The sequence below is a fragment of the Pelobates fuscus genome, chromosome 1 (assembly GCF_036172605.1).
Source record: "Pelobates fuscus isolate aPelFus1 chromosome 1, aPelFus1.pri, whole genome shotgun sequence".
NCBI lineage: Eukaryota > Metazoa > Chordata > Amphibia > Anura > Pelobatidae > Pelobates > Pelobates fuscus.
In genome coordinates, this window is record NC_086317.1 from 460,814,400 (window position 1) to 460,839,424 (window position 25,025).

The following is a 25,025-nucleotide window of genomic DNA, read 5'->3' on the forward strand; positions in this document are numbered from 1 at the left end:
TAAAGGAAGCTATGGAGCCCCAATCCTCCTTGTGACTTTACATAACAGTTTTGTGAATTTGTGGCCTTTGCCCCTGTCCAAATGAATCCAGGTTTGTAAGTTAGTAAATCCAGACCATCTAGAGGGAATTGGTAATGGTTGAAAGGCGTATAAAAATCTGGGTAATAAATTCATTTTAATGGAGGTGACGCGGCCCAACCAGGACACGCCAAGACTTCACTTTGTATTTTTTAAATTATATTTGAAAGCATTCTTACTTAAGAGCATTTTATTTTCACAACTGCCTAAAACTCTTGCACAGTGGTGTATTTTTAATCATTTGTTTTAAGCACAACGTATTCATAGGTCTTATAATGACATTTTGTATCTGTGTTTGACAAAGAATACAATGCAGACTGTACTCTAAGAAAAGCAGATTGGGCCAAATTTAAAATTACTTTTTTAGTCACATCATTTAAAAGAAAACAAACGTTTAATTCCTGAGCCAAAGCTTTCAGTTAAGAGACTGATCTTCCAACTCTTATTATTTACACAGGATATGCTACTGATTTTTGACAAAATACTTACCTCCAAAAGCATAAGGTCAGGAAGTAGTATAACCAAACACACTAGTATAGAACAGTCCCCAACAAAATTATGGGAAAAGCAAGGAAACCAGATAAAAGGTGTATTACGTATCCTTAGAGTGATCTAGCTTAAAGGACCACTAGAGTGCCAGGAAAAACTTGTTTTCCTGGCACTAAGTAGTCCTTAGATTCCCCTCCCTCCCACACCTTCATGGCCCCCCTCCTTCAGCCACTTATCTTTATCCAGCACTGGGCTCCCTCGGCGCTGGCGCCCTCTCCTCCCCTTCTGACGTTGGCTCCTGAGTGGAGCCGAATGCGAATGCGTGGCCAGAGCCACATGCATTCAAAACGCCCATAGGAAAGCATTACTCAATGCTTTCCTATGTACGTCAGCATCTTCTCACTCTGATTTTCAGTGAGAATCACGGAAGCGGCCTCTAGTGGCTGTCAGTGAGACAGTCACTAGAGGCTGGATTAACCCTGCAGGGTAAACAGAGCAGTTCCTCTGAAACTGCTATGTTTACATCTGAAGGGTTAAAACCTGGGAGACCTGGCACCCAGACCACTTCATTGAGCTGAAGTGGTCTGGGTGCCTATAGTAGTCATTTAAACACCAAAGTCTATAAAAAAAAAGTTCAATATTACAGAAGATTGGATATGCAAGTAACCAAGCGGAATCAAAACCAAAGCTCACTACTTCAATACGAGAACCTTGTAACCGGTACTAGACACCATGAAAGGGTGAGGTAACTTTTTAGAAGACCTGCGACCTCAGCAGCTTTCATCGGGTCAACGGATATTGAAATAGTAAGTGCAAAACATGATGCCAACAGTTGCAGCAGTAAACAGCAGAGGTTTGGAGAGTTCTGCAGTTTTTTGGCTGAAGAAAGAGTGTCAACGATTTTTCTTCTAGACACTGCACAGGATAGACATAGGATCGTGAATCATATGTAGTGGGATTTTATGTCAGTACATGACTATGAATCTAAAGTAAACTATTGCCTGCTCACAGTTATGGTTATGTAACATTCTACAACTTTCCCCAGGCTACGATTATAAACTGTAACCACCAACACAAAAAGAAAAAAACTATTATAAAAGTGATTACGTTAAATAACAGTTATTGGCTCATATCGGAGTTGTTTTTCATCAACAAAAAAAAAAATTAAAAATTGTTCGTGTTTACTGCAACACAATATGACTTGTTTTGTTTTGGGAAAATGTGATAAATATTCTTCCAAAAAAACAAAAACAAAGAATGTATTTTGCAACAGTAAAAGTGTAAAAACACATAACATTTCAGTTTGAGCAATTCCTTACTTGGTTAATTGTATTATTCCCAAATGGCGGCTAAATATATCTCATTGTAAATAGTTCCAGTCTGCGTTGCAATTGTTTTTTGATATTCTGTTAAAACTTTTTTTTTTTCGAATCTAGAAATGAACAATCACATAAGAGGGGTAACACGCTTCCCCACCTTTAATTTCTTATCTGGTTTAAAGTGCTGGGAATTGTATATATTGTGCAGTTAGAATTATATTAAATGTATTGATTACCCATTTGTATGTCCTTTCCCACCCTTCCCCCTTTCCAGTCTTTTTGTCTTCCAATAGTTCTAGGTAGACTTCCAAGCCAGTTCACACTGGTTGCCAAGTCACTTCCTTAAAGGACCACTATAGGCACCCAGACCACTTCAGCTTAATGACGTGGTCTGGGTGCCAGGTCCAGCTAGGATTAACCCTTTTTGCTGTAAACGTAGCAGTTTCAGAGAAACTGCTATGTTTATAATAGGGTTAATCCAGCCTTTAGTGGCTGTCTTATTGACAGCCGCTAGAGGCACTTCCGCGCTTCTCACTGTGATTTTCACAGTGAGAAGACGCCAGTGTCCATAGGAAAGCATTGAGAATGCTTTCCTATGGACTGTCTGAATGCGCGCGCAGCTCCTGCCACGCATGCGCATTCAGCCGATGACGTCGCTATGGAGGAGGAGAGGAGGAGAAGAGCTCCCCGCCCGGCGCTGGAAAAAAAGAGGTAAATTTAACCCCTTCCACCCACTAGAGCCCAGCGGGAGGGGGACCCTGAGGGTGGGGGCACCCTCAGGGCACTATAGTGCCAGGAAAACGAGTATGTTTTCCTGGCACTATAGTGGTCCTTTAAGTCTCCCATGTGGTCTACAGTTCATGATATAGTCTGTCCCTACCCTTCCTTGTAAACACAGTACTCCATACACACTGGTTGTAATTTAATTAAACTTCTTAATGTGATTGGCTGCTATCCCATGTCCATACTGCTATTGGTTGACTTGTGTTCACTGTAGAAAGAAATGTATAAAAAACATGTATGAGTCTAAATAAAGTCTACATTGCTGTTCCCTACTTTATCCAGTGTCTGGAGAACTTCTGCATAAACTCTCTCTCTGGAAGATCCTTGGTGTTACTCATCGAGCATTACTGGAAGGAAAGGCTGTCTCTATATTTCACCTTAGGAATAGAGACAAACGCTGGATGGAATAAGTCAAGGTCCCAAGTCAGGGACCAGTTCTCTTGTATCAATCTGAAGAAGTTTTACTTTTTGTTTTGTTTTCTTGCATTTAAGTAAAAAAAAGTAAAAACAAATACCGGATTCCCCTAGATTCTTTAATTAAATGTCTTTTTCTTAAACATGGGAAGATATAAAGTTAATTCTACCTTGTACCACATAATAAGCCAGATTTTACATAATTATATGGAGAGGAAACATTATGAGATGTTGGAAAGGGTTAAGCCAAATTAAAGTTTAGGCAGTATTAACTAGGTGATGCAAAAAATAGATACGTAGCCTTCTATGATAAAATAGAACATGCAGAATTACTACAGGACAGTTTAGTGCAAGCTGACCTATTCATGGAATTAGTGTCAATAGGTCATACTTTGATGGATGTGGTACATTCTGTGCAATGCTCAGTAACATTAGTTAATTTAGTTTCCAAACAGAATATTCTATCATTGATGTAGCATGTAATCACAACAGTTTATAAACTGCAAGTAATCGCGTTGGGTGTAGTTTTTTTTTTTACTTTTTTTTGGGGGGGGGAGGGGGGAGAGGGTTTCTTCAAACCTTTTTCAATCAGTTTGTGAGATATTAACAGCCATAATAGGCTGTCCAGCAATCATTGCCTTTCACTGCTATCCAAATGTATATTAATAATGAGAGAAGTGAATTTTATCATTATCACGGCAGGCTTTGAGCGCTGGTGAAGCCCTACTTTTTGTCAAAACAGTTCAAGAATGGTTCAGAAAAACAGGGGAACTGTACCCAAATACATCAAGTACCATAAAAACTACAATAAGGTACAACTATAATGGAGTTTAGTGTGTCCTTTTTAAAAAAATCATGAAGCCCTAGGAGTGTGCAAAGTGTGCCCAGGCACAAACTAATGAAGGGTTTAACTGTCCAAAAAAAAAAAAGCCCAATCACTGCATCTCCATCATTGTTCCTAGGCTTAAATGGAAATGATTATGTTCCACAAAAATTACTGTTCTAAATAAATGTAAACAAAATCCATACTGTGTATGGTTTATTCATAATTAACCTATATTTTGGATATAATGCAATAATGTGTATCCATATAAATACAATAAAAAGTTCCAAAAAATAAAAAATAAAAGCATGCTTTAATAAAAATTATAATACAAAAAAGATTATATATATATATAAATAAATTTGGTATTTTTGTCTATATATAAATAAATGTATGCAACATGAAACAAATGGGATTATTATCCTCTGGTCATTTGAATATTAAGGTTCTGAATGAAGTCAGAATATGTAATCATTGTTTCCCGTGATATACGCATTTGCTTTCAATTTGGCTAGCACACTGTGTATACAATAAACTAGTATGATAATATATATTCATAAAGTACCAACATATTTTGCAGTGCAACAATGTATAATTTGTTCTACATGTACACAAACACTGGTTGACATGCAACTTTAAAAAAAATAAAATCATATTTTAAAACCGTTTGTCTAAGAGTGAAGCGTAACACATCCCCATTAGGGATGAGTAAATTAAGCTTAGCAATTGCACCTAAAATTGGAGAGTAGGCCTTCCAGAGTATGTGCATGTGTGCATTTGATCCAGAGGAAAGACCTGACAAAGGACTGAAACGTTGATCTTTTTAATGCATATCGAGTAAAATTTTGGATTTTAATTGAAGACCGAGCTTCCTCCCTCCTTCATTTGGATACTTGCTTAAAGGAACACTATATGGTCAGGAACACAAACATGTATTCCTGACCCTATAGTGTTAAAACACCCATCTAGCCCCCCTGGGCCCCTCATGCCTCCATAAATATTTTAACATCTAGACTTGTATTAAAGTCTGGAGCTGCTAGTTCTGGCTCTGACCTGACTGTCTGCTGACATCATCAGAAGTGGTAGCCTAATCCAATCACAGTGCTTCCCTATAGGATTGGCTGAGACTGACAAAGAGGCAGATCAGGGGCAGAGCCAGCATGATTCAAACACAGCCCTGGCCAATCAGCATCTCCTCATAGAGATGAAATGAATCAATGAATCTCTATGAGGAAAGTTCAGTGTGTGCATGCAGAGGGAGGAGACACTGAATGTTTGGATGCATTTTAGGCAGCCATGACCCAGGAAGGATCTTGAACAGCCATCTAAGGAGTGGCCAGTGAAGGTATCACTAGGCTGTAATGTAAACACTGCATTTTCTCTGAAAAGACAGTGTTTACAGCAAAAAGCCTGAAGGTAATGATTCTACTCACCAGAACAAGTTCAATAAGCTGTAGTTGTTCTGGTGACTATAGTGTCCCTTTAAGGCCCTGGCTGGCACCTGAAATTTGGAGGCATACTTTAATCGTGTGCAAGGACTAGGGACTTCAAGCTTTTGTGTGTGTGTGTGTGTGTGTGTATACCTCCTCTTGAAAGCTTGTCTTGAAATATTATGTTAGTCAATAAAAAGGTATCATCGCATACTGCAATACTCTGATAGAGATATATATATATATTTATTATGTAGTCTGTATACCCTTGGAGAATTGGTAATGTATGTACCATTTTAAAGGAAACACGAGTGAGCAGGCAAAAACATTTATTTTATTTCTTATGGGATTCATATTCAACTGTAGGTTATAACAGAATGTCACAATCATAAAACAAAACAATGCCACAAAGAAAAAAATGAAATGACCCCTGTTCAAAAGTCATCATTAGGGTGCAGTGTGTGTGTGTGTGTGTTAGTTCCTAATACTGTGTATTTACCTATTTAGCATCAATGACAGCGTGCAGTCTTTTGTAATCGTGGTCTATGAGGCCCCTTATTCTTGCAGGTGGTATAGCTGCCCATTCGTCTTGGCAAAATGCCTCCAGGTCATGCAAAGACTTTGGTCGTCTTGCACGAACCGCACATTTGAGATCTTCCCAGAGTGTCTCAATGGTATTGGGGTCAGGAGATTGGTATGGCCACTCCAGATCCGTCAACTTTTTTCTTTTTTGGCCTTGTGCTTAGGGTCATTGTCATGCTGGAAGGTCCAAGAGCGTCCCATGCGCAGCCTTCATGAAGAATGCAAACTGTCTGCCAGTATTTTCTGATAACATGCGGCATTCATCTTGCCACCAACTTTCACAAGATTCCCTGTGCCTGTAGCGTTCACACAAACCCAAAACAGCAGTGAGCCATCACCATGCTCCACAGTGGGGATGGTATTCTTTTCACTATAGGCCTTGTTGACCCTTTCCAAACATAGCTCTTATGGTTGTGACCATAAAGCTCTATTTTGGTCTCGTCACTTACTGCCAGAAGCTGTGAGGCGTTGTAAGGTGTTGTCGGGCATATTGTAACCAGGCTTTTTTGTGGCATTGGCGCAGTAAAGGCTTCTTTCTGGCAACTCGACCATGCAGCTAATTTTTTGTTATTGTCATATTATGCTCTTTGAAACAACCATACCGTCTTTTTCCAGAGCAGCCTGTATTTCTCCTGAGGTTACCTGTGGGTTTCTCTTTGTATCCCGAACAATTCTTCTGGCAGTTGTGGCGGAAATCTTTATTGGTATACTTGACCATGGCATGGTATCAAGAGAACCCCACATTTTCCATTTCTTAATAAGTGTTAGAACAGTAACGACTGGCATTTTCAAGGCTTTGGATATCTTTTTATATCCTTTTCCATCTTTATAAAGTTCCATTACCTTGTTACGCAGGTCTTTTGACAGTTCTTTTTTGATCCCCATGGCTCAGTATCTAGCCTGCTCAGTGCATCCACGTGAGAGCTAACAAACTCGAATATTTAAACACAGACACGAATTGCCATTTAAAAAGCCACAAGTGTGGGAAATTAACCTTTAATTGCCATTTTAACCCATGTGTGTCACCGGGTGTGCCTGTAACAAGGCCAAACATTCAAGGGTTTATAAACATTTGATCAGGACCATTTGGGTGATTTCTGTTATCATTATGACTTAAAAAAGGAGCCGAACATTGATAGTAAATTGCTTCATATGGGCAATATCCTTCAATAAAATACATTTTTTGCATGATCAGTTATATTTTCAAAATCAATGCCAACATTTCACAATTTCTGCCAGGGTATGCAAACTTTTGAGCACAACTCTCTCCCTCTCGCCCCTAACCTTGGGGTATCGAACTTTCCCCCCTCTCCCACCCCCAAATGTTGATTGCCTACAGCTAACAAGTCTCAGAATTATTTGGAGAAGCAGACTGACAGAAAACAAAGTGTTTGAAATGTCTGTTCTAACCTGCCCATTGCAAGCTACCACTAAAGATTGACTTATTTTCATATCATTCCCAGGCCAGGAAAAAGCAGGATCTCTAGACCAAACGTTTGTGAATTCTTCCGCTTTACCGTTCTCCGACCTCTATAAAAGGGCTATAAAGAAGGCCCATCGTGAGTGAACTTCTAACATTCGGAAATCACTTTCGTTGCTTTTGAACTTACTTAAACCATAAAAAATTATTTCTTTTGATATTGAATTCCAAGAAATAGGTCATTTTGTATATCTGGCATTTATGTGATTCTCTATTTTACTATTTTAATAAAATAATTACAGTTACCATTGTTGTGCATGTATGATGTACTATAAGGGTATCCTGTGATCTTGAGCTCCATCAGAGGCAACCCTAAATAAAATGGAAGGTAGAATATTTTAACCATTCAAGTGCCAGACAGGTATGTTATACGTTGGCACTCAAAGGACTTGAGAGAAAACGGAAAAGTATTCTGTAGATATGGAAGGGAAAACACTTTATATTGCATACAGTCACATTACAGGCTATATTAATTGCGTGTTATTGTTACCATCATTATCTATCATGTTTATGACAAAAGACTTAAGTAGCGTTGCAAGCCTTAACATGAACACAATACATATTGTACACAACCTACCCATAATCCACCACCTCAAACATTAATACATTGAACCGGATAACATTTATCATATGTGTGTCAATTATAAATCAGTTTTTCTAGGTTTTATTTTTAACCAACTGTACATAATACGCAAAAAATATTGTCACAACACTACACGCATGTTATAACTGTGCACAATGTACATTGTATTGAAGATAAATGATTATTGCACTGACCCTTGTGTTTATCAGCTTTTACTTTCTAAACACATGGGGGGGGGGGGGGGAGGGGATTTGTCAAGGCAAAATCAGGTGCTATTTTAGATGTGGTGCTATTGCTAAGTGTTGAGAGAAATTAGATTTGTTTCTATGGAGACTACTCCTTTTTTAGCCAAGAGTAGCACCTGTTTCTGCCTTGATAAATTCCCCCATAGAACATTCTAAGGACACTACCACTTCTACAACTCAATAAACCCCAAGCCTTCAGGTGGCACTTGGAACTCTGTGCTAACACTTTCGGGTTAAACAGTGGGTCTCAGAAACCCAGCAGAAAAGTACCCCTCAAAGACATTTTCATAAGGAGGGCAGAGATAGATAAATAACCATAAAATATTTTACATAGTTGGAAAAATGTGATAACACCAGACTGGCCTGGTGCACCACGGTTGGTTCAAAATATCTTCCCTTTGAAGTAGCTGGAAGTGATGCTGTGATCCAGACACTACGTGTTTAACTGGGCTTTTACAAAAAATGTAGAATATATTAGTAGGTAAGGCTAAAGCAGCAAAAACAATGCCAAGAGCTTTGGGGGCTTTTACCGAGGCAGTGTAGGCCACATTCTATCTTCATGGCTGGTGTCTACTCTGCCCAACTGTAATATGCTCCATGTTCAGGAGTGTGTATTGTATTTTTTTTTTTTGGAGGGGTAGGAATTGCTTCCAAAATTCTGAGCCTACAGGTAAAGGTAAATCTTGCCCTGCGGGTGTGGGAGCCACAATTTTGCAGCTCTCTCACATACATCCAGATTGCAGGGACTCATGATATCAGTGTGAGAGCTGCACAATAGTGGGTGAGGAGCAAAACGCATGTATAGCCAAAAATCCTTTCATCTGCCCTGGATATATAATCATATCCTACTAATTACAATTCTCTGCAAAGCCATCATACATATATCGTTCTGTCAGTTTATTTGGTTCTACTATAGTATATTCATTCATGAGCTACAATGTCAACATGCTTTAACTCTATAAAGAGGCACCTAACTTTAGAAGTTAGAATCTCACAAATAGTGTTTGCCAGTGCAGTGAACCAAACTACATAGTATTTCTAGACTAGAGGATGGGGATTACGAACTCAGCCATGTGGAGATTGAGTCAGAATTTTATACTTTAGAAAAAACAAAGTTAAACTCCTAATTCTATGTTTAAATAAAACTACAGCGAATGATACACAAAAAATTAAATAAAAGCCAATTAAAGAAATATATATAAAATAAAGATTTGAATACTACATCCGAATGCAAAATATATACAGGTAAAAAGAAAAAAAGAAGGAAAAAAAATAAAGAAAAAGAAAGGAAAAACTCCCACAATGTATTTCTAAACATAAAATCACAAATAGCATGTTGCAAACACACACACACACATTATACAAACGGGATTAAACTAATAAATCATGCAATGTTTATACTTGACGGGCAACTACCACAGGCTAAATTCAAAGTAACAAATAGAAAGTGTGTGGCAGTTTTTGAAATGACTCAACACAAGGGGATTAGTGGAACTAATGCATAACTACACATAGTCTGTCTGGTGAGGGGTCACATGCAAGTGAAATTACAGATTTTTGCTTTGCAGGTCGGGACACATGATTCAACTGCACTGATTTCTTGAACATTTTACTCTCAATGACAGGTTGGCAACAATAAAGACCGAGCTTTGTTTATTAGATCATGTGACCAGTAACGTGTATGTAGTACACAGAACATGTCATGCAAGCAATGAATAGATTTTCATAGAAGTTTCACAATAAATATAGGATTATTGCCCTTTTCAATAAATTATCATCACTGACTGACAGGCAAGAGCAGGAGAACCACTAGCAGAGGGTACCCATGCTTTAGTCAGCAAGTACAGTTGACCCAGGACACACGTGAAAACGAGAGAAATCTCAATTTATCCTTCCTGGTAAAATATTTTATAAATAAATAAAAAAAAAGGCTGTGTGTGGGAATGCACCTGTATCTGAGAGCGAGAGAGTGAATATATATATATATATATATATATATATATATATATATATATATATATATATATATATATATATATATATATTTTGGAGGGGTAATGGAGGCAAGAGCAGGAGAACCACCTTCAGGTAGTGGTATGCTATTTAGTTCCTGCAATTATTCACCATGGGGCATCTTTAACTTTGCAGGAAGAATAGAGGGACTGATGCCTTTACATTTGGACAGTGATGGCCTGGCATTGAAGCTTCTGTGTTGGATTCATAGTGGAGATGGACCTTACTTTGAACAATGCCCCCAAGCAGGGCCCAGTCAGTATGTAACAGGGGTGTGTTATCCCAAAATGGCCTGTAACAGGGGTGTGTTATCCCAAAATGGCCTGTAACAAAAAGTCCACTTTACACTCTAATCCAAACCACTTTTTTGTGACAAAATTGAGACCTGTGCAAAGAATTCTGTAGCTCCCATGACATGGGTACAGTACTATACAATGCGTGTGAATGTGTTACAGAGCTCCACAGTAATGTGAGTGTGTGTGTGAATGTGTTACAGAGGTCCACAGTAATGTGAGTGTGTGTGAATGTGTTAGAGCTCCACAGTAATGTGAGTGTGTGTGAATGTGTTACAGAGCTCCACAGTAATGTGAGTGTGTGTGAATGTGTTACAGAGCTCCACAGTAATGTGAGTGTGTGTGAATGTGTTACAGAGCTCCACAGTACTATACAATGTGTGTGAATGTGTTACAGAGCTCCACAGTACTATACAATGTGTGTGAATGTGTTACAGAGCTCCACAGTACTATACAATGTATGTGAATGTGTTACAGAGCTCCACAGTAATGTGAGTGTGAATGTATTACAGAGGTCCACAGTAATGTGAGTGTGTGTGTGAATGTGTTACAGAGGTCCACAGTAATGTGAGTGTGTGTATGTGAATGTGTTACAGAGGTCCACAGTACTATACAATGTGTGTGAATGTGTTACAGAGCTCCACAGTACTATACAATGTGTGTGAATGTGTTACAGAGCTCCACAGTACTATACAATGTGTGTGAATGTGTTACAGAGCTCCATAGTAATGCTAGCAACTCTCTTGGATCCAGCAGCAGTGTCCCCATTTGGGACAACTGTCCTATTGGCAATCAACCCTGTAATAATGAGATTTCACATCTGGAGTTCTATCCATTCACCAGAATTAATAAAGCCCCAGAGTAATATACAGTGTGCATGGAAGCGTTGCAAAGCTCCACAAATAATAAACATTGTGAATGAAGTGTCACAGAGCTCCATATATAATGTGCAATGTCCATGGGGGTATCACAGAGCTCCACAAATAATGCGAATTGTAAATGAGGTATCACAGAGCTCCATATATAATGTGCAGTGTGTATGGAGGTACCAAAGAGCTTCACATTAATATGCAGTGCATATGGGGTTACTGCAGAGCTCCATGTATACTGTAAAGTTTGTATGGAGGTATTGTCAAACTTCATATATAATGTATAGTGTGGAGGGGAGTATCACAGAGCTCCGCATACAATGTGCAGGGGAGTATCACAGAGCTCCGCATACAATGTGCAGTGTGTAGGGGAGTATCGCATAACTCCGCATACAATGTGCAGTGTGTAGGGGAGTAACACAGAGCTCCACATATAATGTGCAGTGTGTAGGGGAGTATCACAGAGCTCCGCATACAATGTGCAGTGTGTAGGGGAGTATCACAGAGCTCTGCATACAATGTGCAGTGTGTAGGGGAGTATCCCAGAGCTCCGCATACAATGTGTAGGGGAGTATCCCAGAGCTCTGCATACAATGTGCAGTGTGTAGGGGAGTATCACAGAGCTCTGCATACAATGTGTAGGGGAGTATCACAGAGCTCTGCATACAATGTGCAGTGTGTAGGGGAGTATCACAGAGCTCTGCATACAATGTGTAGGGGAGTATCACAGAGCTCTGCATACAATGTGCAGTGTGTAGAGGAGTATCACAGAGCTCTGCATACAATGTGCAGTGTGTAGGGGTTATTACTGAACTGCACAGTAACATGCTTGTATTTGGACGATGTTCTTACCTTGGGGACTATTTGACCTAGAACTGCACAGTAACATTCACTCTGAGACCTTGAATGACTGCCCATCAAGCCAAGGAATATATCTGTCTGCCTGTCCTGTGACAAATTGTCCCCCTCTCCCATTTTGGTTCCCACTTGCACTTTTATATCAGCTTGATTTCCAAATCATCTGGTTGAAAATAAAAGACCATTAATATTCTCTGTCAGTACCAATGCAAAAAAAATATATATTTTTTTGTTTTTTTATATAAAACAATTATTCTATATCGTTTGACATCTCAATATTCTCTGCTGAGTACAATATTACTCTCCATAATCCTGTAATCTGCTCATTTACCCTGGCATCCCTTTTAAAGCTCCAGTAGGTCTCCATTGTTTTCCCAACAAGAAGAATGTGTTAACGTGTTCTGACATCAATCACATTTATTACCTTAAACCCTTTTGCAAAGTCCATGGCATGGAATGAGTTTGGGGTCAGTCACATAGTAACGTAGAATATAAAATATATATATATATATAAAAAAAAACAAAAAAAACTCAGGTCCATGAAGCTCAACCTTTAAAAAACACATCTTTTTATGCGGTTAATCAAAAATATTTTGAAACAATTTTATAAATAACTAAAATATATGTTTATTACCGAAACTAAAACTTAAAAAGTGACAAGCGAATTGCAGACTAAAGGCCAGAATAATCTGGTAAAATGACAGATTTGCAGATTTGTTTTATTTTTTCAATATGACAAATTAATTTAAGATTTGCAGTCCCATGGACTTTTCTTCATAAGCCCTGTTTTCATACCTCGTATTTCAGCATGATAGTCACTTACAGGGTTATTCACGGATATAGAATTCCACGTGAATTAAAATTAATTTCAAAGTTCGGGTCAAAATAGTCATACTAGGAAAATTCTCTAAAGCAGCTATGCTGTTACTTCGGCTGCTCTGGCCTTAAATTTTAAACCCACCTTGAATTCTCCCTTCAGTAAATAATCCGGTAAAGTGTGAATTTTCAGAATGTCAATAAAAAAAATGTAGGCAAAAATAGTCAAATTGGAAACTTTCTTTAAATCATCAAGACTTTCAGTTTGGCTACTTAGGCCTAGAATTCTAAAAATCACATCATTTGTCTGACTTGCTTTGAAGTCCTGGCTATTTCGTATTGAATTGTCCCTTTAATCAATAGCTCTGGCAGTGGATGGCAACATATGTAACAATGATTGTTACCCTTTAAAAACAGCAATTCCAAAACACAACATTTACTTAAAAAGCAACAAACTGTGACATTCACTTACCTACAAGAATGCCCAAGAAAAAGAACACAGCCAGAGACATGAAAACCACTACAAATGTGCGCTTCATACCCTTTTTCCGAGCCATGATCGTCCTGAACTTTACCTCTGCTTCCCTAGTGCACAATCCCTGTTAGAAAGAGAGATGAGTGGAACTCTGTAAGAAAACGACTACAGCAAACTTTTCTCTGCTCAAAGCTGCCTCTTCACACCCCCTAGTGGCACCACCTGAAACTAATTTCTTGGGAAACAATGTGTCAGATAATCGTGTGGGATGGGAAGAACTTTCGAAGTTGGTAGAACTGCACCGTAAATATTTTGTATCATAGAAAATGTGTCAAGCATACAAACTATTTAATCACATTGACGTCAATGTGCTAGTGCTTGATTGTCAAACGGTGACCCTTGGGACCCACAGCTAGATGATCATGCTCCCTCCAATGTCAATTTTTACTACATTTCTATTCATAACTTTGTGTGTGTGTGTATATATATATATATATATATATATATATATATATATATGCGCAGACAATGTAATAGAGCAGCAGGAAATGCTAGCAGAATGCTTGGTTGTATAGGGAGAGGTATTAGCAGTAGAAAGAGGGAAGTGCTCATGCCATTGTATAGAACACTGGTGAGACCTCACTTGGAGTATTGTACGCAGTACTGGAGACCCTATCTTCAGAAGGATATTGATACCTTAGAGAGAGTTCAGAGAAGGGCTACTAAACTGGTTCATGGATTGCAGGATAAAACTTACCAGGAAAGGTTAAAGGATCTTAACATGTATAGCTTGGAGGAAAGACGAGACAGGGGGGATATGATAGAAACATTTAAATACATAAAGGGAATCAACACAGTAAAGGATTAGACTATATTTAAAAGAAGAAAAACTACCACAACAAGAGGACATAGTCTTAAATTAGAGGGGCAAATGTTTCAAAATAATATCAGGCAGTATTACTTTACTGAGAGGGTAGTGGATGCATGGAATAGCCTTCCAGCTGAAGTGGTAGAGGTTAACACAGTAAAGGAGTTTAAGCATGCGTGGGATAGGCATAAGGCTATCCTAGCTATAAGATAAGGCCAGGGACTAATAAAAGTATTTAGAAAATTGGACAGACTAGATGGGCCGAATGGTTCTTATCTGCCGTCACATTCTATGTTTATATATATCTTTTTTTTTTTTTTAAACAGATTTCATCATTACAATCTTGCAGATAGTGGACCGGATTAATAAGTGATTTTCTTAGTCTGCTAAAACTACAGCAGGTTCGCATTTGGGGCCAGGTTTCTTCATTAGGCAAAGAAGGCATCTTTCATCGGTTGCCTGACCTACAGGGGGCACCTATACAACATAGGAGACGCCCATGTTAACAGGTGCCTGTTCTATGAGGGCACCTATTTACAACACGTGTAATATGTGCATTTTTGGAGCTTGGGGGAGGGGGGGGGGAGGGTGTCTGGGGAGAAGTACCAGGAGTCTTGCCCACTGTCTTGTGTAGTTCATTTTCTTAATAGTGGACTTGCAGGAACTATTATAGAGGTTGTAAAACTTACCGGGTTATTTACTAATGTGAGACTCAAAATGAGTTTTAAATCTAAGGTCAAAATAGCCAAGCAGGAAACATTTCCTAAATCCCCTGTGCTTAGTTTGGGTATTCTGGCCTTACATTTAGAACTCCCCATTTCATCCAGTGTCTGTGTGTAGGGCTATGCAGGAAGTGGAGTGGATCATGTATGTACGTAGTGGGGAATCGCGATGCAGCCTAGAACAAAATCTAACCCCATTCAACCCCCCCAATAACGACAGACCACGTAGTATGGATGAAACAGGCCACAGCATTTATTATCACAAACTAAATTACTGCATAACACATCCATAACTTTATTTATTAAATCTCTTCTTTTCTGTAACCAAAACGTTAGACATAAATAAGCATTAATTAATATATACATATATAACTCCACACGTAGTGTTATACAGTGACCCAACCGTCCTTGCCAATAAACATAGAGTGGTTCCTAATCACCACTCCCTCTCACCTCCCCCCTCGTCATAAAAATCATAACTTTCCAATGCCTGCCATCAGCCGACCTTATCCGAGACCTCAGGCAACCTAAAGTTTAACCTTTGGAGCAGGGGAGGTTTGAGACCTTAAAAACGTGTTCATCTCATTCCATATACTTACACGTAACCTCAAACTCAATTGGCAAGGACATACCCCCGGCTAGCTGTGACGAAATATACTAAATAGGGCGGGCGGGAGGGAAGCTGTTTGCTGGCCCGAATCCCAAGTGGCACTGAGGTAAGACCTCCCCCACACTAACTTACACAGAACATAATCCCACCCACACACTCTTACCCAACCAATCCCATGCATCTATCCCCACACTCCTACATGAGCCCTTGTCCGCTTAGCTGCGCTCTCTCCCCAGGGCCTCATCAGTCCATTAATAACCTCTCACACAGGAAAACCTCCCAAGTGTCCCTGTTTGGTTGGGACAGTCCTTATTTTGGGCCCAAATTCCTCTGTCCCTCTTTTTCATATTGTTGGTGTGTCTGAATAAGTAACAGAGTTCCACAGCAATAATGCTCCCAGTAATGTGTCGTAAAGCTACAATAAACATTTTGAGAAATCAGTGTGTAAATAAGATGCATCTTTCTTATTCTAAATTACATTTTAGTTGCAAAAATTATTTGTAAGTCACCTAAAATTTCTCAGAACAGCCCTGCACCTGGTCACAACCTGAGTCACACTCCTAAAATGAAAGTGTCCATTTGAAATGTTGAAAGGTATGGAAATGCCTTGCAGGAGGAGCAGGGATAGCACTGAGTAATGCACATTGTATAACTGCAGCTCTGCTATCAATAGTACAATTGTGAGTACTTTGAAAACAATTTCACAGGTCTGTACCATAAACATCACTTTTTGATCTAACACTAAATTTAGCCCCTCCAAAACCTAAACGCTTTCCATTTAACCCCTTAAGGACCAAACTTCTGGAATAAAAGGGAATCATGACATGTCACACATGTCATGTATCCTTAAGGCGTTAAAGGGAAACTATAGTGCCAGGAAAACAATGGTTTCCTGGCACAAACAAAGTGTGTGTGTGTGTGCCAGTATGTGTCTGTATGTCACGGTGTGTATCTTAGTGTGTGTGTAACTGTGTGTCAGTGTGTATCTGTATGTCACTGTGTGTATCTGTGTGTGGGTGTGTGTGCCAGTGTGTACCTGTATGTCAGTATGTGTGTCAGTGTCTATTCGTATGTCACTGTGTGTATCTGAATGTACTTGCCAGTTTGTGCATCTGAGTGTGTGTATCTGAGTGTGGATGTGTGCCTGTATGTCACTGTTTGTAAATGAGTGTATATCTGAGTGTGTGTGCTAGTGTGTATGTTCTAGTGCTTCTGTGTGGTGTTCATACATTGGGTGGGGGGCTGTAGTTGGTGAAGCCTCCTCCCTGAAATGGGTTTTTGCATATTGGGATGTCTTAGTCGAAACCTGCATATGTGTATGTATATATATATATATATATATATATATATACATACATACATACATACAAACAGTTTTATTTTTGCCTTTAAAGTCTCTAGTTAATTGATTAAACTCATTATATCTGCTTTAGGGGAAGGTGATAGCATTGTGTGCATACAGGCACTGGTTCGGCTAACAATTACAACTATTTTAAATAAACAGTATTTGTTATTGCCTGGTAGCTGGTATTACGGAGCCATTCAAACACATACTCTAAAATTACATATTATTCTATGTGTTTGATACTTTGTACACTGCAGTGTTTATTCCATAGTTAATAGTCCTGAACTGTGCAAGTCTTAGAAAGTGATTAAAGTACCACTATAGGCAGCCAGACCACTTCAGCTTAAAGGACCACTCTAGTGCCAGTAAAACATACTCGTTTTCCTGGCACTAGAGTGCCCTGAGGGTGCCCCCACCCTCAGGGACCCACTCCCGCCGGGCTCTGGGGGGAGGAAGGGGTTAAACTTACCTCTTTCTCCAGCGCCTGGCGGGGAGCTCTCCTCCTCCTCTCCTTCTTCCTTGCGACGTCATCGGCTGAATGCGCATGCGCGGCAGGAGCCGCGCTCGCATTCAGCCAGTCGCATAGGAAAGCATTCATAATGCTTTCCTATGGACGCTTGCGTGCTCTCACTGTGATTTTCACAGTGAGAAGCACGCAAGCGCTTCTAGCGGCTGTCAATGAGACAGCCACTAGAGGCTGGCTTAACCCTCAGTATAAACATAGCAGTTTCTCTGAAACTGCTATGTTTATAAAAAAAAAAAAAGGGTAAAAGCTAGCTGGACCTGGCACCCAGACCACTTCATTAAGCTGAAGTGGTCTGGGTGCCTAGAGTGGTCCTTTAATGAAGTGGTCTGGGTGCCAAGTCTAGCTAGGATTAACCCTCTCTGCTGTAAACATAGCAGTTTCAGAGAAACCGCTATGTTTCACTTTGGTTTAATCCAGCCTCTAGTGGCTGTCTCATTGACAGCCGCTAGAGGCGCTTCCGCGCTTCTCACTGTGATTTTCACAGTGAGAAGATGCCAGCGTCCATAGGAAAGCATTGAGAATGCTTTCCTATGGACTGGCTGAATGCACGCGTGGCTCATGCGCATTCTGCCGATGACGGGGAAAGGAGGAGGAGAGTCCCCAGCGCCGAGGGAGCACGGTGCTGGAACAAAGTTAAGGGATTAACCCCTTCCTCACCCTAGAGCCTGGCGGGAGGGGGGCCCAGAGGGTGAGGGGGACCCAAGGACCCTATAGAGCCAGGAAAATAAGTATGTTTTCATTGCACTATAGTGGTGAGGTTATTTACTAAGCTCTGCACCCATTGAAGGCAATTCAAATTACTTCTTGAGCAAACTTTCTAAATGTAACCTGTTCTGAGCAATTTGTCAGTTTGAAAATAGATTTGATTGTGTTTATTAATATTTTTTTCCCTTAGATAAATTGAAATAAAAGTAAATAAACACAGTCCGTGAAGTTCATGTCTGTACTCTTCACTAACCATAACCAGCCTACCTTTATTCCATACGGTTTTATTCTGTGAACGCCACAAACGTTGAAGAGCTGTACAGTCCGTGAATTCTCCCTCTCTTAAAACACGAAACTAGGGATTGGAGGGAGGAATGGAAAAAAAAATCAAGTTACATATCCCCTGTTACATAATGGCAGCCATGTTCTCTCCCACCATCATTTATTTAATTGTTTGAAGCAGATAGAAATTGACATTCCACTTGCTCATTCGCTCGTCCTTCGCAGTGAATGAATAATTCAATGTGGGTGTCCCCACTTCCTACTATAAAACAGGGGAACCTGTGCTATGGAACCTCTGTTTCCACAATCCAAGTGCAAATGATTGTGGTAAACTAATGGTATAGATGCCTAGGGTTCCCTTCCCTCATGCCTGCATATGGGGTACAGAATATCTCCTATATGTAATTCTAACACTATAGTGTCCATGTCACCGTTTGCATGACTTGGCCAGTGCTGATAGAGTTTAAAAAGGTTATTTACTTACCTATCAGCCCTTGCAACGCCAGCCTCCTCTGTATAGCTCTGCCTCTTTTGTTTTGATGAGATTATCAATGTTGATGATCTCATCCAATCCTTACCCATAGGTAGCATTAGGAGACTACTGTGCATGCACGGCAAAAAAAATCGCACGCTGCACCCATCAGATAGTCTCCTGACCGTCTGATTAAAATATTATAATTTTACTTTGCTATTTTACGGAAGCACCTCTATTGGCCGTCATATCGACTAGAGGCAGTTTAACCCTGCAATGCAAATCTTGCCGTTCCTGCAGAATGGCAATGTTTTCAGCTGCAGGGGGGACATAAATAATATAACAGAGGACTTCACCAATATGATTCTTGTAGTGTTCCTTTATGCATACGATGAAGATTTTTTGTTTTAACAAATTATGTAATTTTGATTTCTTTATATATAATTGTTCCACAGGAGAGAATAGTATATTTAATTTATTATATTCCCGTAATGTACTGAAAGAGTTAATATAGTTAAATATGTGCATGTGTAGTAAGGCTGTTATTAGTTAATACCTGATTGGGAGGTTTGACATTACCTAGAACAGATGAGCGTATTGAGGTCATCCATCTAAGGAGAAATATTCGGTTCACTTCATGTACATAGCAACTATAGGTAATTAAATAAAAATGTATTAATATATCAGGTATTATAACTCAATACAGATTAGATCAGATTAGAGAAAGGGTACTTTCAATATTAGTTGCTTTTCAATTTACAAGATCCCAAAAAGATAATTTTCAACACTGGAAAAATTGCCCCCCTTTCCCTATCACCTGGCATTCTGGGCAAAATGATCATGCTAATTTGATTTAAAAAAAATGACAGATTGCAAAGCATGTAATGAGTTATATTTCTAACCATCTGATAAATCCCATTGCACTTTAAATTTCAGTACTGTGTGTATGGCACACGCCAGCCTCCTCCTCACCCATCTTTACATACCTGGGAACTTTGTAAGGTGTTTCTTACCAGTACATCGGTCAGGATACTTCTCCTTGAACACAGGTAGAACAGAATAAATAGAATAAAATAATTGCAAACCTAGCTTAACAAATGTTTAAAGACTTAACAAGTCTGTACTCCCTGTGAAGCTAAATAGGAGCATGTGTTAATGTTTAGAATGTTCCCATAGACCAGGTACAGGTGTCTCAGGTTGTTGTTTTCCTGTTTGTCACAGCTCCTGCTACAGCGGCGTACGTCTCTCTTTATACAATCCCTACTGATGCAGAGCAATAGTCAAAGTGAAAGGTATATTACGGTGCTTGCTATTCATCTGACTGCTATAGATGATTCTTAACCTACACGAGGCTTGTTTTTTTTAAGCCTACAGCTTCCATGTGTTTCAAGCAGATTGTGCAGCAATGCAATAGCAATGGCCACTGAAATATGATACCTGCCTAATGTATTGGTGTAAAAACAGCAAGACTGGTTCGACAGGTTGGTTTGGAAATCCTTGGCAGGATACAAATTCAGGAGACTTGGTGGAAATGCAAAACATGCCATTAGTGATTATCTTAAGTAGCATGCAGGACTTTGCACGGTTAATAAACATGGGATTAACTTCGGAATCCTGAATTTCTCTTGCTTTCAGAGAAGCAAAAACCCAGGGAATGGGCCTAAGGTAGAGATCTTAAACTCTGTGTGCACTGCCTCGACTTTATTTTTGTAAAATAATAGCTTGCTTGAGAATAGTGACGTTGTAGTTCAGCTATATGCGAGGGGAAGTTAGTCTAAAAAAATGTACATGCTAAATTCTGTTTTTGACACAATGAATGCATTTCTTTTTTTCCTGGGGAATTTAGCTTCTTTTTGCAGATGGACATGGTATGAAAAGTATTGCCCTGTGTATGTAGAATTCACATGCTGCAGGAAAGATATGCATTTATTAATCAATGAGAATTCATTCAATGGAAAAAGTAATTACCACATTGGCATTAATCATTGAGACACAGCTATTACATGACAATTTCACATTCCCACCCTCATCCTCCCCATTCCGCACTAACTCACCTTGCTTAAATGTGTCAACTTAAAAAGCTAACAGGGTTATTCATTAAAGTGAGAGTTGCTGGGAATTAAGAGTGAATTTTCAGAATTCAGGCCAAAATAACCAATGCAGAAATTTCCAAGTCAATTCTGTTTTCAGTTTGGCTAATTTGGCCTTACAATTGAAATTCACTTCCGATTCCCCTCAATTCCCCCTTTAGTGAATAACTGTGCCAGCCTTCATTGTAAACTTTTCTTGCTACCAACGTCTCTATACATAAAATACAACTTACCCTTTACCTAATTTTACCCCACTCACCCTTAGAATGCAATCTTGTTTGAATAGATTCCTCTGCACCATTTATGTAGAACTTGTCTTGTTCCATCTGTTTGTTGGTCTACATATTTGATGGTCAGGGCCGGCGCGTCCATAAGGCGGCACAGGCGGCCGCCTTAGGGCGCACCGGCTCTGGGGGCGCCAGATTTCAGTGACCGGCAGAAGGGAAGTGCTCCCTCCTGCCAGGTCACCTTCTGGATCCCCGGCGGGCGGCAGCGTTCTAATGAGAGGCGGCGAGGGAGCTCTAACCTGTCTGCTCTGCTCCCTCGCGCGCCCTGTGCTGATTCTGCGGGAGCCGGAATATGACGTCATATTCCGGCTCCCAGCATCAGCAGACAGCCCGCGAGGGAGCAGAGCAGACAGGTTAGAGCTCCCTTTCCGCCTCTCATTAGAACGCTGCCGCACTGAAGCCCCACTGGACCCCAGGGACACATCCACACCAGCTCTCTCCAGGTAGGGAGGCTGGGTGGATATTATTATTAATTTGTGTGTGTCTGAAAGTGTATGTGTGAGTGTGTGTGTCTGAAAGTGTGTGTGTGTCTGTGTTTGTCTGTGAGTGTAAATGTGAGTGTGTGCCTGAAAGTGTATGTGTGAGTGTGTGTTTGTCTGTGAGTGTGTGTGTCTGTGTATGTGTTTGTCTGTGAGTGTGTGTGTCTGTGAGTGTGTGTATGTGTCTGTGAGTGTGTGTCTGAAAGTGTATGTGTGAATGTGTGTTTGTATGTATGTGTTTGTCTGTGAGTGTGTGTGTATGTGTCTGTGAGTGTGTGTGTCTGTGAGTGTGTGTCTGAAAGTGTTTGTCTGTGAGTGTGTGTCTGTGTATGTGTTTGTCTGTGAGTGTAAGTGTGTGTGTATGTGTCTGTGAGTGTGTGTCTGAAAGTGTATGTGTGAGTGTGTGTTTGTCTGTGAGTGTGTGTCTGTGTATGTGTTTGTCTGTGAATGTAAGTGTGTGTGTGTGTGTGTCTGTGTATGTGTTTGTCTGTGAGTGTAAGTGTGTGTGTATGTGTCTGAAAGTGTATGTGTGAGTGTGTGTTTGTCTGTGAGTGTGTGTGTCTGTGCATGTGTTTGTCTGTGAGTGTGTGTGTGTGTCTGTGAGTGTGTGTGTATGTGTCTGTCAGTGTGTGTGTGTGTATGTGTCTATCAGTGTGTGTGTGAGTGTGTCTGTCAGTGTGTGTGTATGTGTTTGTCAGTGTGTGTGTGTGTTTGTCTGTGAGTGTGTGTCTATGTGTTTGTCTGTGTATGTGTTTGTCTGTGAGTGTGTCTGTGTATGTGTTTGTCTGTGAGTGTGTATGTGTGTGTCTGTGTGTGTTTGTGAATGATTGTATGAATGTGTGTGTGTCTGTCAGTGTATGAGTGTGTGTTTGTGAGTGTCTGTCAAATCAGTGAGATTATGTTTGTGATTGAGTGTGTGTCTGTCAATGAATGAGTGTGTGTCAGATCAGTGACGTCTGTGTGTTTGTCATTGAGTGTGTGTGGCTGTTAGTGTGTATTCACCACTGATTGTAGCGTGGCTTAGCAGAGCGCAGTACAGGAGCTTCTGTTTCCTGTACCTGGTCAGACTGAGAGGAGGTGCTCACTGAGAGAGCACTTCCTGTCAGTCCAGCCAGGTACAGAAAACTGAAGCTCCTGTAGAGGGTCTGCTCCGCAACGCTACAAGACAGGTAGGAGGCACACCAGGAAGGGGAGTGTGACCGCTAAGAGGGTGGGGGGTGCACCAAGGGACAGAGAGGGGAGGGGAGAGAAAAACCAAGGGACAGGGAAAGGAAGTGGGAGGGGAGAGGAACACTAAGGGACAGGGAAGAGGGAGGGGCTGGTTAGGAGGCACATAGGTGAAGATGTTAATTTTAGAGGGGGGGGGCGGAAAAATGCATCTTCGCCTATGTACCCAAAAATCCTTGCACCGGCCCTGTTGATGGTACTTTGTAAATAATGTTATTAACTACATCTATGGAGTTATTCTTTACAACACAGACCATTATGAGATGTGTAAGAGGAAGCTCTGCTATAAATTTTAGACGTCAAAGTCTTTTTTAGCAGAGAAGAAGAACAGAAGTATTAAGTCCTTCTGGACATTAGGACATTTCATGCCTTCCTTCACAGATGGGGTATAACACCATTAGGACGGCATGGAATCTACCAGACAGTCACGAGAGGGACTTCCGGGACTTTGTTCTCCTGGCACTATAGGTTCCCTTTAATGCCAGGAGCGTAACTAGAAACTCTTGGGCCACGGTGCAAGAATTGTTAAGAAACGCCGCCTCACTAGAGCATAGGTGGCCAATAGTTAGGGTGGCAGAGCTCCTGTACTCCGGCTAAGTACCTTTGTTAGGTCAGTTTCTTCTCTGCCTGTTCGGTCTTTGACAGGTGGGGCCCAGGGGGCAGTAATGAGACAAAAGTGAGGTACCAATTAGGGATAAGACAGTCTCGTAGTCAGGTTAGTCAAGGTCGAGGACAAGCAGCACAAGTTCAGGAATGGTATAACAGCCAGATAGGTTAAGGGCTGGATAAGGCAGGATTCACAGAAATGTATGTACCGAAGAGCACAGTATAACTGAGCACTGAGGTAGAGGTTAGCTGGGTTTATGTATCCACCTCTCACATATCATTGGTTAAACAGTGATTAGCTCTTTAAGATTTTCAGGTGTTCTGTCCCTTGAAGAGGCCAGCTGTCGGACACGTGCATCTAAAGTGAGTGCAGTTTACATGTGGGTTCGGCTGGAGCTTCCCGCAGGTCGCAGCATTGTGTGGAGAGCTGCCATGCCGCTTCCACGAGTCAGTGGGATGCCGGTCGTCTGTCCTTGCGGCCGGACCCATTGGAGTCCGGGGTGTGCAGCGAGGAGGGGCCGCCGCAGGAGTGGACGGACACGTGGCGGGAGACCCCCAGGTAAGCGTAGTCCTGACAATGCCACCAGGAGCTCAAAGTCTGAAGCTTGACTGGGATCTCTGATGACCTTTTCCTTGGACCAGGTTGCAGTTATTATAGCTCTAGAGATTTTCTCTCCTATAGGACAGTGATTATAACAAGGCAGTAATTATAGTCATATTGCCCCTTCCACCGAAATACTAGCCAAGACAGCGCATTCATTTATATCTCCAACAGCCTCTCAAATAACGGTTACTGTGGTACACAAAGTTCCCCTTTAGGTCTGCAACTGTAACTCCCCCCCTCCCCCCTTCCCCAAACCGTACAGTAAGCCCAAGTTAACCAATAGCAGTATAGACTTGGAATAGCAACCAATTACACTACAGAGCTTAATTACATTACAACTAGTGTGAATGGAGCACGGTGGTTATAAGGAAGTGTGGGTAGAGACAATAACAAGGGCCGAGGACCACATGGGAGATTTAAAGGAGTGACATGTAAGCCACTTTGAACTGGTCTGGAAGTGTCCCTGGAACAATGGAACAATGCCCTGCCCGGAGAACAATAAGACAGGGAAGGGAAGAGTGGGAAAGGCACATACTTTCAATTCAATTACAGCATATATGGAAACTGGGCAATTGTCTGTTACACTAATAACTGGGGGAGCATGGCTGTCACGTATTCATCCGCTTATAAAAATGTGGTTAATGACATTTAC

The 25,025-nt window shown here is 40.6% G+C and overlaps 1 protein-coding gene across 2 annotated transcripts in view; it reads right to left on the reverse strand.

The window, feature by feature from the left end:
• NAALAD2 (N-acetylated alpha-linked acidic dipeptidase 2) overlaps positions 1-18,689 on the reverse strand; it is an 86,968-nt gene extending 68,279 nt beyond the window's left edge. Inside the window, exons 1-3 of one of the 2 annotated variants that reach the window (XM_063430799.1) lie at positions 18,594-18,689; positions 13,548-13,674; positions 7,645-7,710 (exon numbers count right to left, since the gene is read on the reverse strand). In XM_063430799.1, the coding sequence (XP_063286869.1) occupies positions 7,645-7,710; positions 13,548-13,632 (151 nt within the window). In that variant the 5' untranslated portion in view covers positions 13,633-13,674; positions 18,594-18,689. The remainder of the gene's footprint in view (positions 1-7,644; positions 7,711-13,547; positions 13,675-18,593) is intronic. The other variant, XM_063430808.1, reaches the window with a different exon arrangement.
• Between the last annotated feature and the right edge of the window lie 6,336 nt (positions 18,690-25,025).